At 38.5% G+C, this 13,315-nt stretch overlaps 1 protein-coding gene across 1 annotated transcript; it reads right to left on the bottom strand.

Annotated features, from left to right (window-relative positions):
• Positions 1–5,361: 5,361 nt before the first annotated feature.
• LOC107625250 (adenylate kinase 1, chloroplastic) lies at positions 5,362–10,360 on the bottom strand. Its single transcript, XM_088505519.1, has 4 exons — positions 9,907–10,360; positions 6,955–7,095; positions 6,170–6,442; positions 5,362–6,003 (listed from the first exon to the last, which is right to left on the bottom strand). Exons 1-4 carry the CDS (start codon positions 10,234–10,236, stop codon positions 5,860–5,862), a joined length of 888 nt encoding a protein of 295 aa, XP_088361645.1. The 5' UTR covers positions 10,237–10,360; the 3' UTR covers positions 5,362–5,859.
• Positions 10,361–13,315: the final 2,955 nt, after the last annotated feature.

Genomic DNA, 13,315 nt, shown 5'->3' with positions numbered 1-13,315 from the left:
GATAACCAACCAATAAGGTACAATATAAATATAACAACATGACATACACCACTATCCATAAATCATCTAAATAGGTGCGATCCAGTGCCGCAACGGCGTGGCACCCGTGTCCGGAAACTCCTCTGTATAAGTGGCTCCTCATCCTCAATCGATTCGTCGCTGTCATCCGGAACTGGCTGTCTCGGGGTCACAGGCGCAACATGCACGGGTCTGGATGATGACGGGCCGGCAACTGAATGTGACCCAATAGTCTGGGCCGATGCTGGGGTCCCACCCATGGCAAAAGGATGCGCAGGAGCTACCGTGGCAGGCTCGTTAAGATCTACATCCAGGGGTGCCTGTGTCCCTGTCGTCTGAACCCGTCCGGCTGCAGCCTCATCCTCCTGCATGATGGTCCGGATATCATCAAGGAAATGCGGTCCACCAAACTCGGCCACAATGCCATCACTAGCAAGCAAGTCTCCAAACATCGAGCCCGGACTCACCCATGGAGTACTCTCCTGAAGGGTATGATCATCACCGGGAACACCTACGAAATAATCTCCAAGACCTCCACCACCAAGCCCAGCATCAGTGTGACTCGTGGGATCTCTCATACCAGATCCACGCGACCCACCCTCATGCCCGCCCTGATGGGCCCTATCAACCCCCGCAACATCACCTCCCCCAGGCATCTGGGCACCCTCTCTAGCAGCACCCACCCTCCTCCTGCCTCCACGACCACGAACTCTCCCCCCACCCCTAACTGGGTCGTCGACGTCATCCATAGCCAGATCCACCCCGTTCCATTCACGCTGGCAACGACGTGTCCCAACTCGTGCTCTACGCTCAATACGACGTCTGTCAGGAACATCCTCGACCCGGTCCATATCTGGAAGTAGACCTGCACCCCTCTGTGTCGCCTCATCTGGAATAGGAATACCTCTCGGATCCCCCAATAACATCTCCGGCGACAAAAACCTCTTTCCGTGCTGATACCACCATGTCAAGAAATCATGTGACGGACCGGGGTCGGGCACGATGTCAAACTGTAGAATGTGCTCCGCACGCTCCTGCCAGTGAAGATGCCACTCAGCGTAATGTGCCGGGAACCAACGGTCACCTCCTCTCCCGTCCTTCGACATCAAGAAGTCGATGTTCAAGGCGGGAGACGGTGTGGGCTGAACGCCGCCAAACTGAAGTAAAACTCTATCAACCTGATGCCACTCCACAACCGCAAAATAAATCAAGGACGTCCTGCACCGCCATAACATCGTATGTCGAGGCTCCAAGACCTCCGGATGGACAACCTGGATGACGTCGAGTGCGCTATAGGGCATCCATATGAACTGGAAAAATAAAAATAAAAACGTTCGTACACTTATGTTAGACAATATAAACTGAAACAATGACTTCAGATACACATATGTTCTGCGTACTTACCTGCTGAGGCTGTAACAAGTCGATCTTCAGGCGAGCCATCTGTACCCGAGGTCCCTTGTTGCTAATCCCAGGATTGTAACCAGACCATCTGCGTACGAGAAACATAAAAATTGGTTGCATAATCGAAAATAAATACAAGAAGAATATATAGTACAAAACAAAAACGGTACCTCGAGGCAAGGGGCCAGCTAATCTCATCATACCCAGATGGTCTAAGAGTGGGAAACCTCCAGAATATCCAAGACTGTAGTAACTGTAAAGGGCCAGCTAACTTCACCACATGTCTGTTGGCGACTCGGCACATGCACCTGTACAACCATGCAAGTGCCGCCGACCCCCAACTGTAGCGACCCATCTCCTCAAGCCGAGCAACATAAGGTAGCCATCTGATGTGTATACGATTGCCGGACTTGTCGGCAAAGAGCTGCGTGCCCAATAACATCATGATATAGGCCCGGGCAAAGCACCTAACTGTCTCCTCATCAGCCCCGTCTGGACACTCTGCAAATGTCTCCTGAAACCAGGTGCAGTTGACTGCGAATTTCTGCACCTGGTTCTCGGGAGGTAAAACACCGAGCAACTCATGGAACCACTGCCAAGCAGGTCTCCCACCCTCAATGTAAAGGTGGAAGTCTGTCAGGCAACCACTAACGTAATCTCCGTCGACTGGCAACCCCAGCTGGTATGCGACGTCCTGAAGCGTGATGGTGCACTCTCCGAACGGCATGTGGAAGGTGTGCGTCTCAGGCCGCCACCTCTCGACGAATGCGCTGACTAGGGGCTCGTCTAGTCGGAACCATCTGTCATTCAGTCTCACAAGATGGTACAATCCGGCCATCTGCAAGTACGGAACGTACCTCTCATCAAGACGCATCCCCTGCTGCCGCCTAACGCTGGATATGCAATGACGAGGCTGGCCAGTACATAAACCGCATAATTAGAACATATGCACAACCCACTAACATATACAATATGTTTCATAAGGAACCAGAAAATAAATCGTGATGAGTAAAAGATATATGAAACAAACGACCAACATTTTATACACAAACCGCTCACTCAAACCACGTGCAAATACCATTAACAAAAACAGATGCATGTTCACATTTATCATAAACCACTACCGTTAACCGCTAAACCGCTTACTTAAACCGCTAACACTAAAATAAACCCCCATAAAAAACCATTAACAAAACCCACTACCATACACCACCAACTCAAACCACCCCCCTAAACCGCTAACCATCACTAAAACCACTATCCAAAACAATTAACACAAACCGCTTACAAAAAACAATTTCAAATACCACTAACAAAAACCACTGGCCTAAACCGCTTGCTTAAACCGCTAACACTAAAATAAACCGCTATAAAAAACCATTAACAAAAAACCACTAGCCTACACCACTATCCTAAACCACTATCCTAAACCCCTAACAGTAACATAAACCATTATCAAAAACCATTAACAAATACCGTTATCATAAACCGCTTTCATAAACCACTAACCTCGTCGTTGATCACACCGGCGATATGAGCAACTCCATCCAAACAATAAAGCCTTTCCGGATCGTCCCCCATCGACAAAAAAAGCCGCTCTGGTCTTACTCGTACGAAAGGTTGGTCTTTTTCTCTGGGATTTGGTGGGGTTGGAGAATGAGAAACTGATTCGAATGAACTTGGTTCGAACTCCTTTTATAGCCGAAACCCTTGTAATTCGAATCAACTAGATTCGAACCTCTCTAGAGTGAACTTCTCCTAGTAATTCGAATTAACTAAATTCGAAATAGGTAAGTTTAATTCGAAATGTATTGTTTCGAATTACATCATTTTTTGCATCTGTATAATTCGAATCATATCAACTCGAATTACGTTCATATGTTGCATGGAGATAATTCGAATTATATCACTTCGAATTACTTGAGAGTATAATTCGAATCTTATTGATTCGAATTATATAATAATTCGTCCTGGTGGATTCAGGTATGAATTTTTGATTTGGCTGATTTGGGTAATTTGGAGCTCTCCTTGACTTATTTGGGTTTTTTACCCTTTTTTTTCTTCCATTTATTCAATGCAACTTTGAAACTAATTACACATGATCCTCACTTCTGAGCATATATCATCAAAATCAATAATGCCTAAAAATCCAACCCAAACAAATGTCCATAACCATATTTTTAATACACTTTATTTCACCCCTAATCATATTAACTGTCTTCTGTAATAATTGCACATCTTCTTCCAATTTGGTGGCACACTTTGTAAGCTCATTCATCTTTTAGCATGATTGTTTCAATGGCCTTTCTTCATATACAACATCTGTCCCCACATTTCTTGTTTTTCTTTCTACTTCGTCCAGCCAAACAAAATACTCACAACAATGTTTAGCACTCTGAAAATTTGAGACAACAATCGAAGGATGGGTGAAGAAGGAAACAAAAGGATGAAAATCTAACGCCAGTAACAAGAAGAAACGCAAATTCAAAACCTACCTCCCACAGAGGACATCGCAGAAACAATCTGTCTGGATTCTACTTCTTCTTCTTCTTCTTGTTCCTCAACAACGAAGATCCGCCACCAACAGCGCTGCCACAATTTAGGGATAAAGAGCTCGATTTTTCCTGGAGTGAGTCCATGTTCTTAGTTATTGGTTAAGATGTTAGGGTTTCAACACATAGCATCTTCTTTCTGAAGATAAAAGAGAACGAAGGGTTTATTTTAATTAATCATTAAAATAAATTGTAATTTCTGAGTTGGCACTAAATGGCCAGTTCACTCAATCTGAACATGCCAGCAAGGAGTGAATAGGGGCACGTGTCTACTCAAACTAACCACGCCACACGCTGATGGCCAGAATGGTGATTGTGTCCGCCGGAGTTTATAATTACTGTGCACGCGTGACTCATTAAATGATTTATGTGTATTTGTGTCCAGCGTATGAACTTTCAAGTGTAATTTTGTCCATTCTTCCTATTTTTATTTTCAGTATTTTTTGTTTTCAAGATAAGAAAAAAAGAAAAAAATTAAAAGTTTGATAGTAGAAAACCAGATTTTGTTGTTTCTATTATTTTCTCTTCTCTTTTCATAAAATCCTGAAAACAGGGAATACAGAAGAAAATAAAAACACAAGCCAAAAACACATTTTCCGGAACTGACTATAGCAAAGTAACCATGATTCCATGAATGGTGTATGCAGATTCTGTAGCATAGAGCTGGAACTGGGCATTGTTTTATGTTGCAGCTGCTTTACTTTCTGGCTCGCAATACGCTGCCAACCAGCCCGGCCAGCTGCAAATGAAGAAAAGTTGCAACTGATATGGAATGCCGTTATCCGCACCTCTCTAAACCTAGCAGGTACCACAAATGTAGAATAGTTGGGCAACCCCTTGCAGTGTGCAAGGAACCCTATAAATTGGAGAAAAATGCAATTTAAATGTGTAGTTTCAGGTAGAGGTTGTTTACGAGTTAAAGCTACACAACCTCTCCAAGAAACGACTCTCAAAAAGATGAACCAAACCAAATTAATCCATGATTCCCTTGTACCCTTTATTTATAGTAACTAACTTCTCCAACTAACTACTTAATCCTAACACAACGACAACATTTAACCCATGGATTGCAAACTTGCCATCTGGGGGGAGATATAACAAGGCTTGAAGGAAAGTGAGAAAGATGAAATCCACATTGCAACCAGCAGTACAGCACAGTCAAAAGAGGCATGTCCATAGCCTTTTACTTCATCAGGTATCATCATACCACCACAAGATATGAGAGACTGTTGATAGGACCTGAACTCACAACCTCTAAGTCACAAACAAGTCACAAGGTAGAAACCTTACGATTTCACCGGGACTACCTACCTTGGTAGCAGAATTGAGAACTTCTTAGAGTTCAAACACATCAAAACAACATAAACATTTTGTAACAAGAAGCAAATTGAAAGAAAATTGTCATAGTAATTTATTGTACTTTCAACGTGCATATTCAAATAACATCACAAAATAGGTTTTAATTTTCAAGGAAGTTAATTATCTCTGCTTTCTGAATCTCAAGGACGTGAAGAATAACTCAGAAAATTTGCTTCATGTGTTCATTCACATTTATGTTACCACAACCCAGTAATGGTGTAACAATGTGAACGTTATTGCTAACTAACTATCCTATGTGGCAACTCTAACAAATTCTTGCCAGTAATATTTAAAGCACCCAACAGCACACCCATATAAACAAATTTATCGGGGAACAAAAAAGAAAATAAATGAAAACCCAACACTATTAATTTGTTCAGATTACAACACTTACCAATACCATTATCGGTACAACTAATACTACTAGAGAAGTCCCATTTGGTTCTCTTTCCTTCAAAATTGACAGGCATACAGTATATGCATGCAAAGAATGAAATACTCACTACTATGGTACATTATGATATATTTACGCTGCTGCCGACTGTTTGTCCTCATAATCATCAAGATTAAGAGCATGCAGCAACTTTGGCCAAGACTCCGGAATTCCTCCAGGCAGGTCAAACACCAATAATTTTCCTCTACTACGGTAGAATTCCTCGACAGGCCGAGTCTGCAGCGTTAATGCCAAAAGATCCAAAACAAATTAGAAATCAAATGGAAATATTCATTCATAAAAGACTTAGAAACGCAAACCATTTATACAACTCCCTAAGATCTTGCAAGCAAAATAATAATGCAAGTTCACCTGAACAATAATAGCAACGATAGAACCATACCATTTCATTGTATATTCGAAGCCTTTCTCTCACCACTGCTTCAGTGTCATCTGATCTGGTAATGAGCTTCGACAAACAATTTGACGGAGGAAGAAGAGGGGCCATGATGATTCCAGGGCTCCCATCCTCAGCCTTGATGTTGATGGAAGCAATATTGAAATTCCCCCCACACTGATTGCAAATTCTCCTACCAAGGCATTTCTCAAGAAGTATATCTTCTCGGAGCTTCAGATTAATTACCAAGTCAAGGTCAGTCACCCCTTCCAATATTTCCTGAGCAGCACAAAAAATAAAAGTCATAAAAAAAACTTGAGCACTTGTTCTATAAACTGCTACAGTGAAAGTAAGCACATTACATAAACACTTGGGACTCCAAAACATAAAAGTGGTAAAGCAACTTGAGGAGGAGAGACAAAGAAACTGATTGCTTAGGTTCAGCATAACTCACATGATGATGAGATATATAGAAATACGTTTATATAAAGACGCATCAAATGAGACCTTGATATACTTATTTCAACAGTGGTAAAGCAGTTGCCAGAAGGGGGCCAAGAGTAGTAGCTGACTAGCTGAAAAGGGAACTATGAAAGATGCAAGGTAACTTAAATCATCACATCACAATATCATATTATAATTTAATTCTCAATGCAAATTACACTCTTTTCCGAAATCTAATACCAAATGGCAATATTCTAGTTTCCCATGTTCATTTAACCAGATTTTGCAATAGGAAAAGGGGAGAATACCTAGATTAAAATACACTTTACCGAAGTGAAGATACTCACTGCTTGCTTTATTGTTCGAGGAAAGCCATCTAGAATAAATCCCGTCTCGCCATTAGCTTCTCCAGCAGCCAGTTTTTTTGACAACAAACTTATGATAAGTTCATCTGACACCAATTGACCTCGATTTACAATTTCCGATAGCTGCAAGACACCAAAAATTACAAAGCTGAAGGCAAACAAGACAGCATAATAGAGCAATTGAAATTTACTCCTGTAATACCTATGCAATAGTTAACTCTGAAACAAATATTCAGTCAAGTGACCATTAAGAAGAGATTGAGAACAATCAGGTATCCAGTACCTTAATCACATACAAATGGCAGAATAAAAATTATGAGTAATCACCAATCAAGACTTCACTAGTATGGATTAGGAGAACATTAGGAGTTAGGACTGCTGGGTTTTTCATTTCAGCCAGAATTTTGTGGAGGGAAAAAAAAGATACTGTTGAAAAAATAAAATTTTAATTCTGTTTTCACACTTTTTTTTTTCTTCACAAAATCTTGAAAATAGAAAATACCGAAACATATTGTTTAACATATATATAGACACGCACATAAAAAATGCAACAAAAACCAGTGCTCCTGCAAAAGTTCTATTTTGGATACACATACCCTTCAATTTTCTAACTCCGCCTATGCTACATCTGCGATACATAGCTAGTCCCAAGCCCGGATAAAGGGGGAGGGTTGTGTTAGGCCTTCGACAGCCAACATAAAAAATTAGCTGAATTTTCATAACATGGATCAAAGACGTTATTGCACTAAAGCTAGATCGTTGCCCGGAAGTAACGCGCTGTATGACTCGCGTACAGTGCCAAATGAATAAGAATCGCTGCATCGATGTCCGCGTGTAGTGTTAAATGAACAAGGGTTCCCGTGTTTTCGTGAACGGACGAGGATAAATAAGCTAGTTCACAAAGAAAAAGGTAAAGGTAAAACTTGGAGCGACAGAAGGTTGAGATTTAGGACATAGAACATAGGCACTCAAACAAGAAAATCCATAGAGGTGGTAGATACTATGACAAGGAGAAAGATCAACATCATGTGCTAACAAAATACAAAATAGATCGGTGCGAAAACTAGGGAGTTGGATACTTCCGGGTTCAAACTTTAGTATACAGGAAAAAGCGTACAATAAGGTGTCAAGGGAGGTCTTATGGAAGGTTTTGGAAAAGAAGAGTAAGGATTGCATATATTCATGCAATTAAAGATATGTATAATGGGCCTACAACTAGTGTGAAAACTCAAGATAGTGTGACAAAGGAATTTCCTATTAGTATAGAATTACACCAGAGGTAATCCTTAAGTCCAAATCTTTTCACATTAGTCTTGGAAGTACTCACAGAACATATCCAATAGCCTGTGCTATGGTACATGCTTTTCGCCGATGATATCATCCTTATGAGAGAGTCAAAGAAAGACTTAAATAAAAAGTTTGATTTATGAAAAAAAGATTTAGAAGTGCATAACCTGCGCATAAGCTGTAGTAAGATGGAATATATGGAATGTAAGTTCGGCCGTCGAAGGTAAAATCCTAATAAAAGGTGAAGATTGGAGAAAATATCATACGAAAAGTTAAAAATTTTAAATACCTTGGATGTCATACAGGATAATGGAGAGATTGAATAGAATGTAAATTATAAGATACAAGTAGGTTGGTCAAAATGACGAAGTTCGTCTGGTTTTATATGCGACAAAAAAATGTTTTTAAAACTTAAAGATAAATTCTATCACACTGCTACCAGACCGACTATACTTTATGGTACAGAGTGTTGGGCGGTCAAAGGAAAGCACGAATATAAGTTAAGTGTGACAGAAATGAAAATGTTAAGATGGATAAGTAGTCATACGCGATTGGATAGAATAAGAAACGAAGATATAAGAGAGAGAGTTGGAGTAGCACTTATTGTGAAAATGATGGTAAAATCGCGTCTCAAGTAGTTTGGACATATGAGAAAAAGACCAACAGATCACCCAAGAGGGTGGATGAAATGAAAGATGGACAAAGAGTGAAATGCAGAAGAAGACCTAAAAAGACCATCCATGAGATGATCAAATGAAATTTACATGTAAATAGACTTTCTATAGACATGATACATAATAGAGCATGATATCGTTTGATTTATGTAGCCAACCTCACCTAATAGGACAAAACTTTGTTATTGTTGGTGTTTATACCCATTAATTTTCTAGTAGAAGTGCAGTCCCAAAAAATGACATATGAAAGCGGATGTGGGCTGAGACCCAAAGAAACTTTTTAAGAGTGCATCTGGAATACAATGGAATTGGAATTGATTTGGTTACAAAATCAAATTCTTTGTTTGGAATAGATAAGAAATAGATAAGTATGGAAGAGGTGCTAGAGGCCTCCGGTCAACTGCGCCAGCCACCGACCCAGGGTGACATCTGACTACTGATATTGATGGTGTAAAAAATAAAGGATAAAAATATAAAATCAAATCATTATATAAATTTTTAAATCCAAGCAATTACTACTATTAATTCCAAACACACTAATGCATTTCCAATTTACTTCTTTTCAAATCAAATCCAATCCAAAAATATTTGTTCCAAACACAGTTCGAACATTGGAATTGTTGGTACTTTGAGTAGGAGGCTTCACAAAACCACCTCATAGTTTGGAATTGCAAGAACAACTCTTTAAAAAATAAAATAAATAAGAAATCAGTGGCAAAATTTCCAGAAGAGTTATAGTAAAATGGCTAATCACTCTGGAGAAATAAGTCAAAAGGTTTCATTAGTTTTTTCATTTCCCCTGTAAATTGAAAGAGATACATTATGAAATCATATGCTTGAAATGGATCATGCTACAGTGCATACAAATTCATTCAAAGTCAACAACAAAACATCATAAACGTTAAAAAAAATTAAGCCTTCCGAGAATGAAAAAAAAAAATTGAAAAGAAAAAAAGGTGCAATATAGAGAAACCTCCGAAGAGAAGGGGCCCGAGGAAGCGAGCTCTTCCCTAACGAGATCGCCGGTGGCGATGTGAGGGATGCCGAGGAGGTTGGAGAGGCGGCTGGCGTAGGTTCCTTTTCCAACGCCGGGGCAGCCAAGGAAGACCCACTGCACCTGCTGCTTCTTCTCATTCGGTGGCGGCGGAGAGGGGAGGGGGTTGAGGCGAAAGTGCGGCGGCGCGTGGGGCTTGTTGTTGTTGTCGTTGGTTCCCGAGGGAGGCACCGCCGAGGAAAGTGACCTCCACCTCGCCAGTAGTGAAGAGATGGAGGAGCGGTTCGCTACTCGGGTTACGGCCGACATGAGAGGAAGAGTAAGGGGGACAAGGGAAAGGAGAGAGTTGGAAGACAGATGGGGATGAAGAAAGAAGATGGGACTTGTGAGTTACTTCCTCACGTCACGTGCTTTTCTCCTAGCAAATCCTATTAATTAATTAGTAGTATTTAGAGTCCAAAATCAATTATTTATCAGGTTTTTTTTTTTTTTTTTATCATTTCATAACCACGTCCAAATAAACATTTTCTTGTGGATTTTAAATGGTTAAATCTTATGGTAATTATTCTAATGAAAATGTTAAAAACATCTTTTTATAATGGTTTTTGTTTAAAAAGTGTAATTTATTTGTTTGCTCACATTTTAAATAAAAATAACACTTTATAACATATGAAAATTAAACCCTACAATTAATCATCCAATAATCAAAATAAAGTATTTTCACATGATGATAATAATAAAATCTTCATTGGAGTAGCCACCAAATCTTATTATGTGCCGGTGAAATTTTGGACGTCATTATTTTAATTTTGCGAGGAGTTTTTCGACTCCATCCTTGTGTGGATTCGAATTACTAACCTTAGTATTTAGTATTATCATGATTTTGCTATGAGAAGAATTACAATGACTATTGATGCATCTATCAAGGTTGATATCGCAACTAAAGAGACAAAACAAAGATGTTTTGCTAGAATGTATATTTAAATAAATTTAGAATTGTCAATCGTGGGTGAAATCGTTATTAAAGACACCAAATTCAAAGTAGAATATGAAAACTTGGACTTTATTTGTGATAGGTGTAGATGTTTTGGTCAAACCATTTATTAGTGCAACCAAAGATCGAAGCATGATAAGTAATGAAAAACGAATGCAGTACCAATAAAAAAAGTGAAATCAGATGATGAGCCACACGTTGTGTCATCAGAAGAGGTGAAAAACAGTGATGAACAAGCATTAGTAAAGAGCGAAAATCAAGGAAATGTTCTAATTGTCAATTCCAAAAAGATTGTCATGCAATCAGGAATAACAAAGTAGAGAATTATTCTTCATGAAGATACATTGCATGGGAATAAATTAGAGGATCAGGAAATGATTGATTTACTGGGATCACAAGACAATAATAAGTAGACACAAGTTAACAATAAAAAAAATAATTTTTGTGGCTAATAAATTATCACAATTGGATCTAACTTTTTAGTTTGTTACTAAGGTCTCTTTGAAAAAGGGTTTAATTTCTTCAAAAACAAAGCTTACCTCCGTTTTGAGTAGAAATCATAACCATAAAGGAGCAAAAATCTTTTATCAACTTATGAAGAATATATCAGAGAGAACCTCCAGAAAGAAAATGGCAAGAAAATTTTTAAAATTCCATCTCAAACTTCTATCTCACAAGAGAGGAAGACATGTCTCTCTTCAAAACTTTTTTGATACAAATGACCACCAACTTGAGTCTTTGGAGAAGCAAAATGTGAAAGTGAATCAAACAGCTCTGGCAAAAGAGGGAGCTATTTTTCATGAAGATACATTGCATGGAAATAAATTAAAAGATGAGAGAAAGACTAATTTATTGGGATCGCAAGACAATAATGAGTGGACCCAAGTCAACAACAAAAAAAAGAGAAAAATAGTCTTTGTTGTTAATGGGACATTATAATTGGGTCCAACTTTTTACTTTGGTACTAAAGCCTCTATGAAAAAAAGTTTATATTTTTCAAAAACAAAGTTTATTTTTGTTTTAAGTAAAAATCATAACAATAAGAGGACAGAAGTATTATATTAGCCTATGAAAAATGTATCGGGGAGAACTTCTAAAAAGAGAATGGTAAGTGAACTTTTAAAACTCCATCTTAGACTTCTATCCATAAGAGAAAATGACATGCCTTTCTTCAAAACTCTCCTGATAGAAATGACCACCAACCTGAATCTTTGGAAAAGTAAAACGTGAAAAGTGGATCAAACAGTTCTGACAAAAGATCATGGTCCTCCATTATCGGTCTAAGATCGGTAGATTTTCTGTATATACTATCTTTATTTTAACTTTATAAATAGTGTGAATTATAAATAGTAATAAACTAGCTCGTGTTCATTACAAAGAGTTTGTCAATAAATTTTACCCCCTCTTTTTTGTTCTTTTGGAGACTTATATTAGGTTTGATTCTTTAGAAGTCTTTTGGAATAAACTAGTTGTCAAGCTATTGAAATTTTTGAGGCTAATAGACATAGTGGTAGCATGTGTGGATCTTGTCCTCCATCAAAATAAATAACTACAAAGTCATAGATATTATGGATCAATGTATTTGTATTGAAGTGGCTTCAAGAGTCAGCAATTGGAGATTTTGTGCAGTGCATAATAACCCTGTTCAAGCTCATCAAGTTAGCTTATGGGATTATCTCATTAGCATGGCTGAGGAGGTGTCTTGTCCGTAGATTGTTGTGGAAGATTTTAGTGAAAGTATTTATCCAAGTGAGGTTAGTGGAGGATCTTTCAATTTGTCTACGGCAAACTCGTTAGCTATATGTTGTGAGGCAATGGTCATATAACCGTTATTATTAATAAATTAGTATTATATTACTTTGTATATACTACTTACAAACACTTCTATTATCATAATTTCTTCTAATTTGTTCAATATCTTCTAAAATTTCTAAAATAGGAACTGTTGTGTAGCACTCTCACTATCAGCATGTTATGTTTTCGGCTGTGCCACTCTGATAGCAAGAAGTATTACGATGACTTCATATACTTAATAATAAATTAGGAGCCTTTGACTCGGAACCATATCGTTGTTTTCTTTAAAAAAAATGGAAAAGACTTTAAAATTGAAAATCATCAAGCATATTCATATATACAAAACTTATTATATAAGTAGCTTATAGATATAATATACATATAAAACATACAACTCCGATCCTATTCCTCTTACAAAATTATAATAACAAAGGCGAGGGAAGAAAAATTATAACAACATCATATAAACAAAACACAATAAAACTCTTCATAATGCTCCTTCATCCGATTCCTGAAAAAGTAAAGCTGTAGGAGGTGAGAACCTAACCACACGGTCTCACCACGGAGTTTTAGAATTGTCGTAATAAGATATTTAATAGG

Source organism: Arachis ipaensis, chromosome B2 (assembly GCF_059453495.1).
Source record: "Arachis ipaensis isolate K30076 ecotype BB chromosome B2, ASM5945349v1, whole genome shotgun sequence".
Taxonomy (NCBI): domain Eukaryota; kingdom Viridiplantae; phylum Streptophyta; class Magnoliopsida; order Fabales; family Fabaceae; genus Arachis; species Arachis ipaensis.
This window is presented reverse-complemented; position numbering and strand designations above follow the sequence as displayed.

Excerpts from the sequence above, each read along its gene's own strand:
- LOC107625250 (XM_088505519.1), bottom strand. The coding sequence starts at position 10,236 with ATGTCGGCCGTAACCCGAGTAGCGAACCGCTCCTCCATCTCTTCACTA. Across the intron at positions 7,096-9,906 it reads CGGGCCCCTTCTCTTCGGAG|CTATCGGAAATTGTAAATCG; the intron begins GTTTCTCTATAT and ends GGTGTCTTGCAG. Across the intron at positions 6,004-6,169 it reads TTCGAATATACAATGAAATG|ACTCGGCCTGTCGAGGAATT; the intron begins GTATGGTTCTAT and ends TTAACGCTGCAG.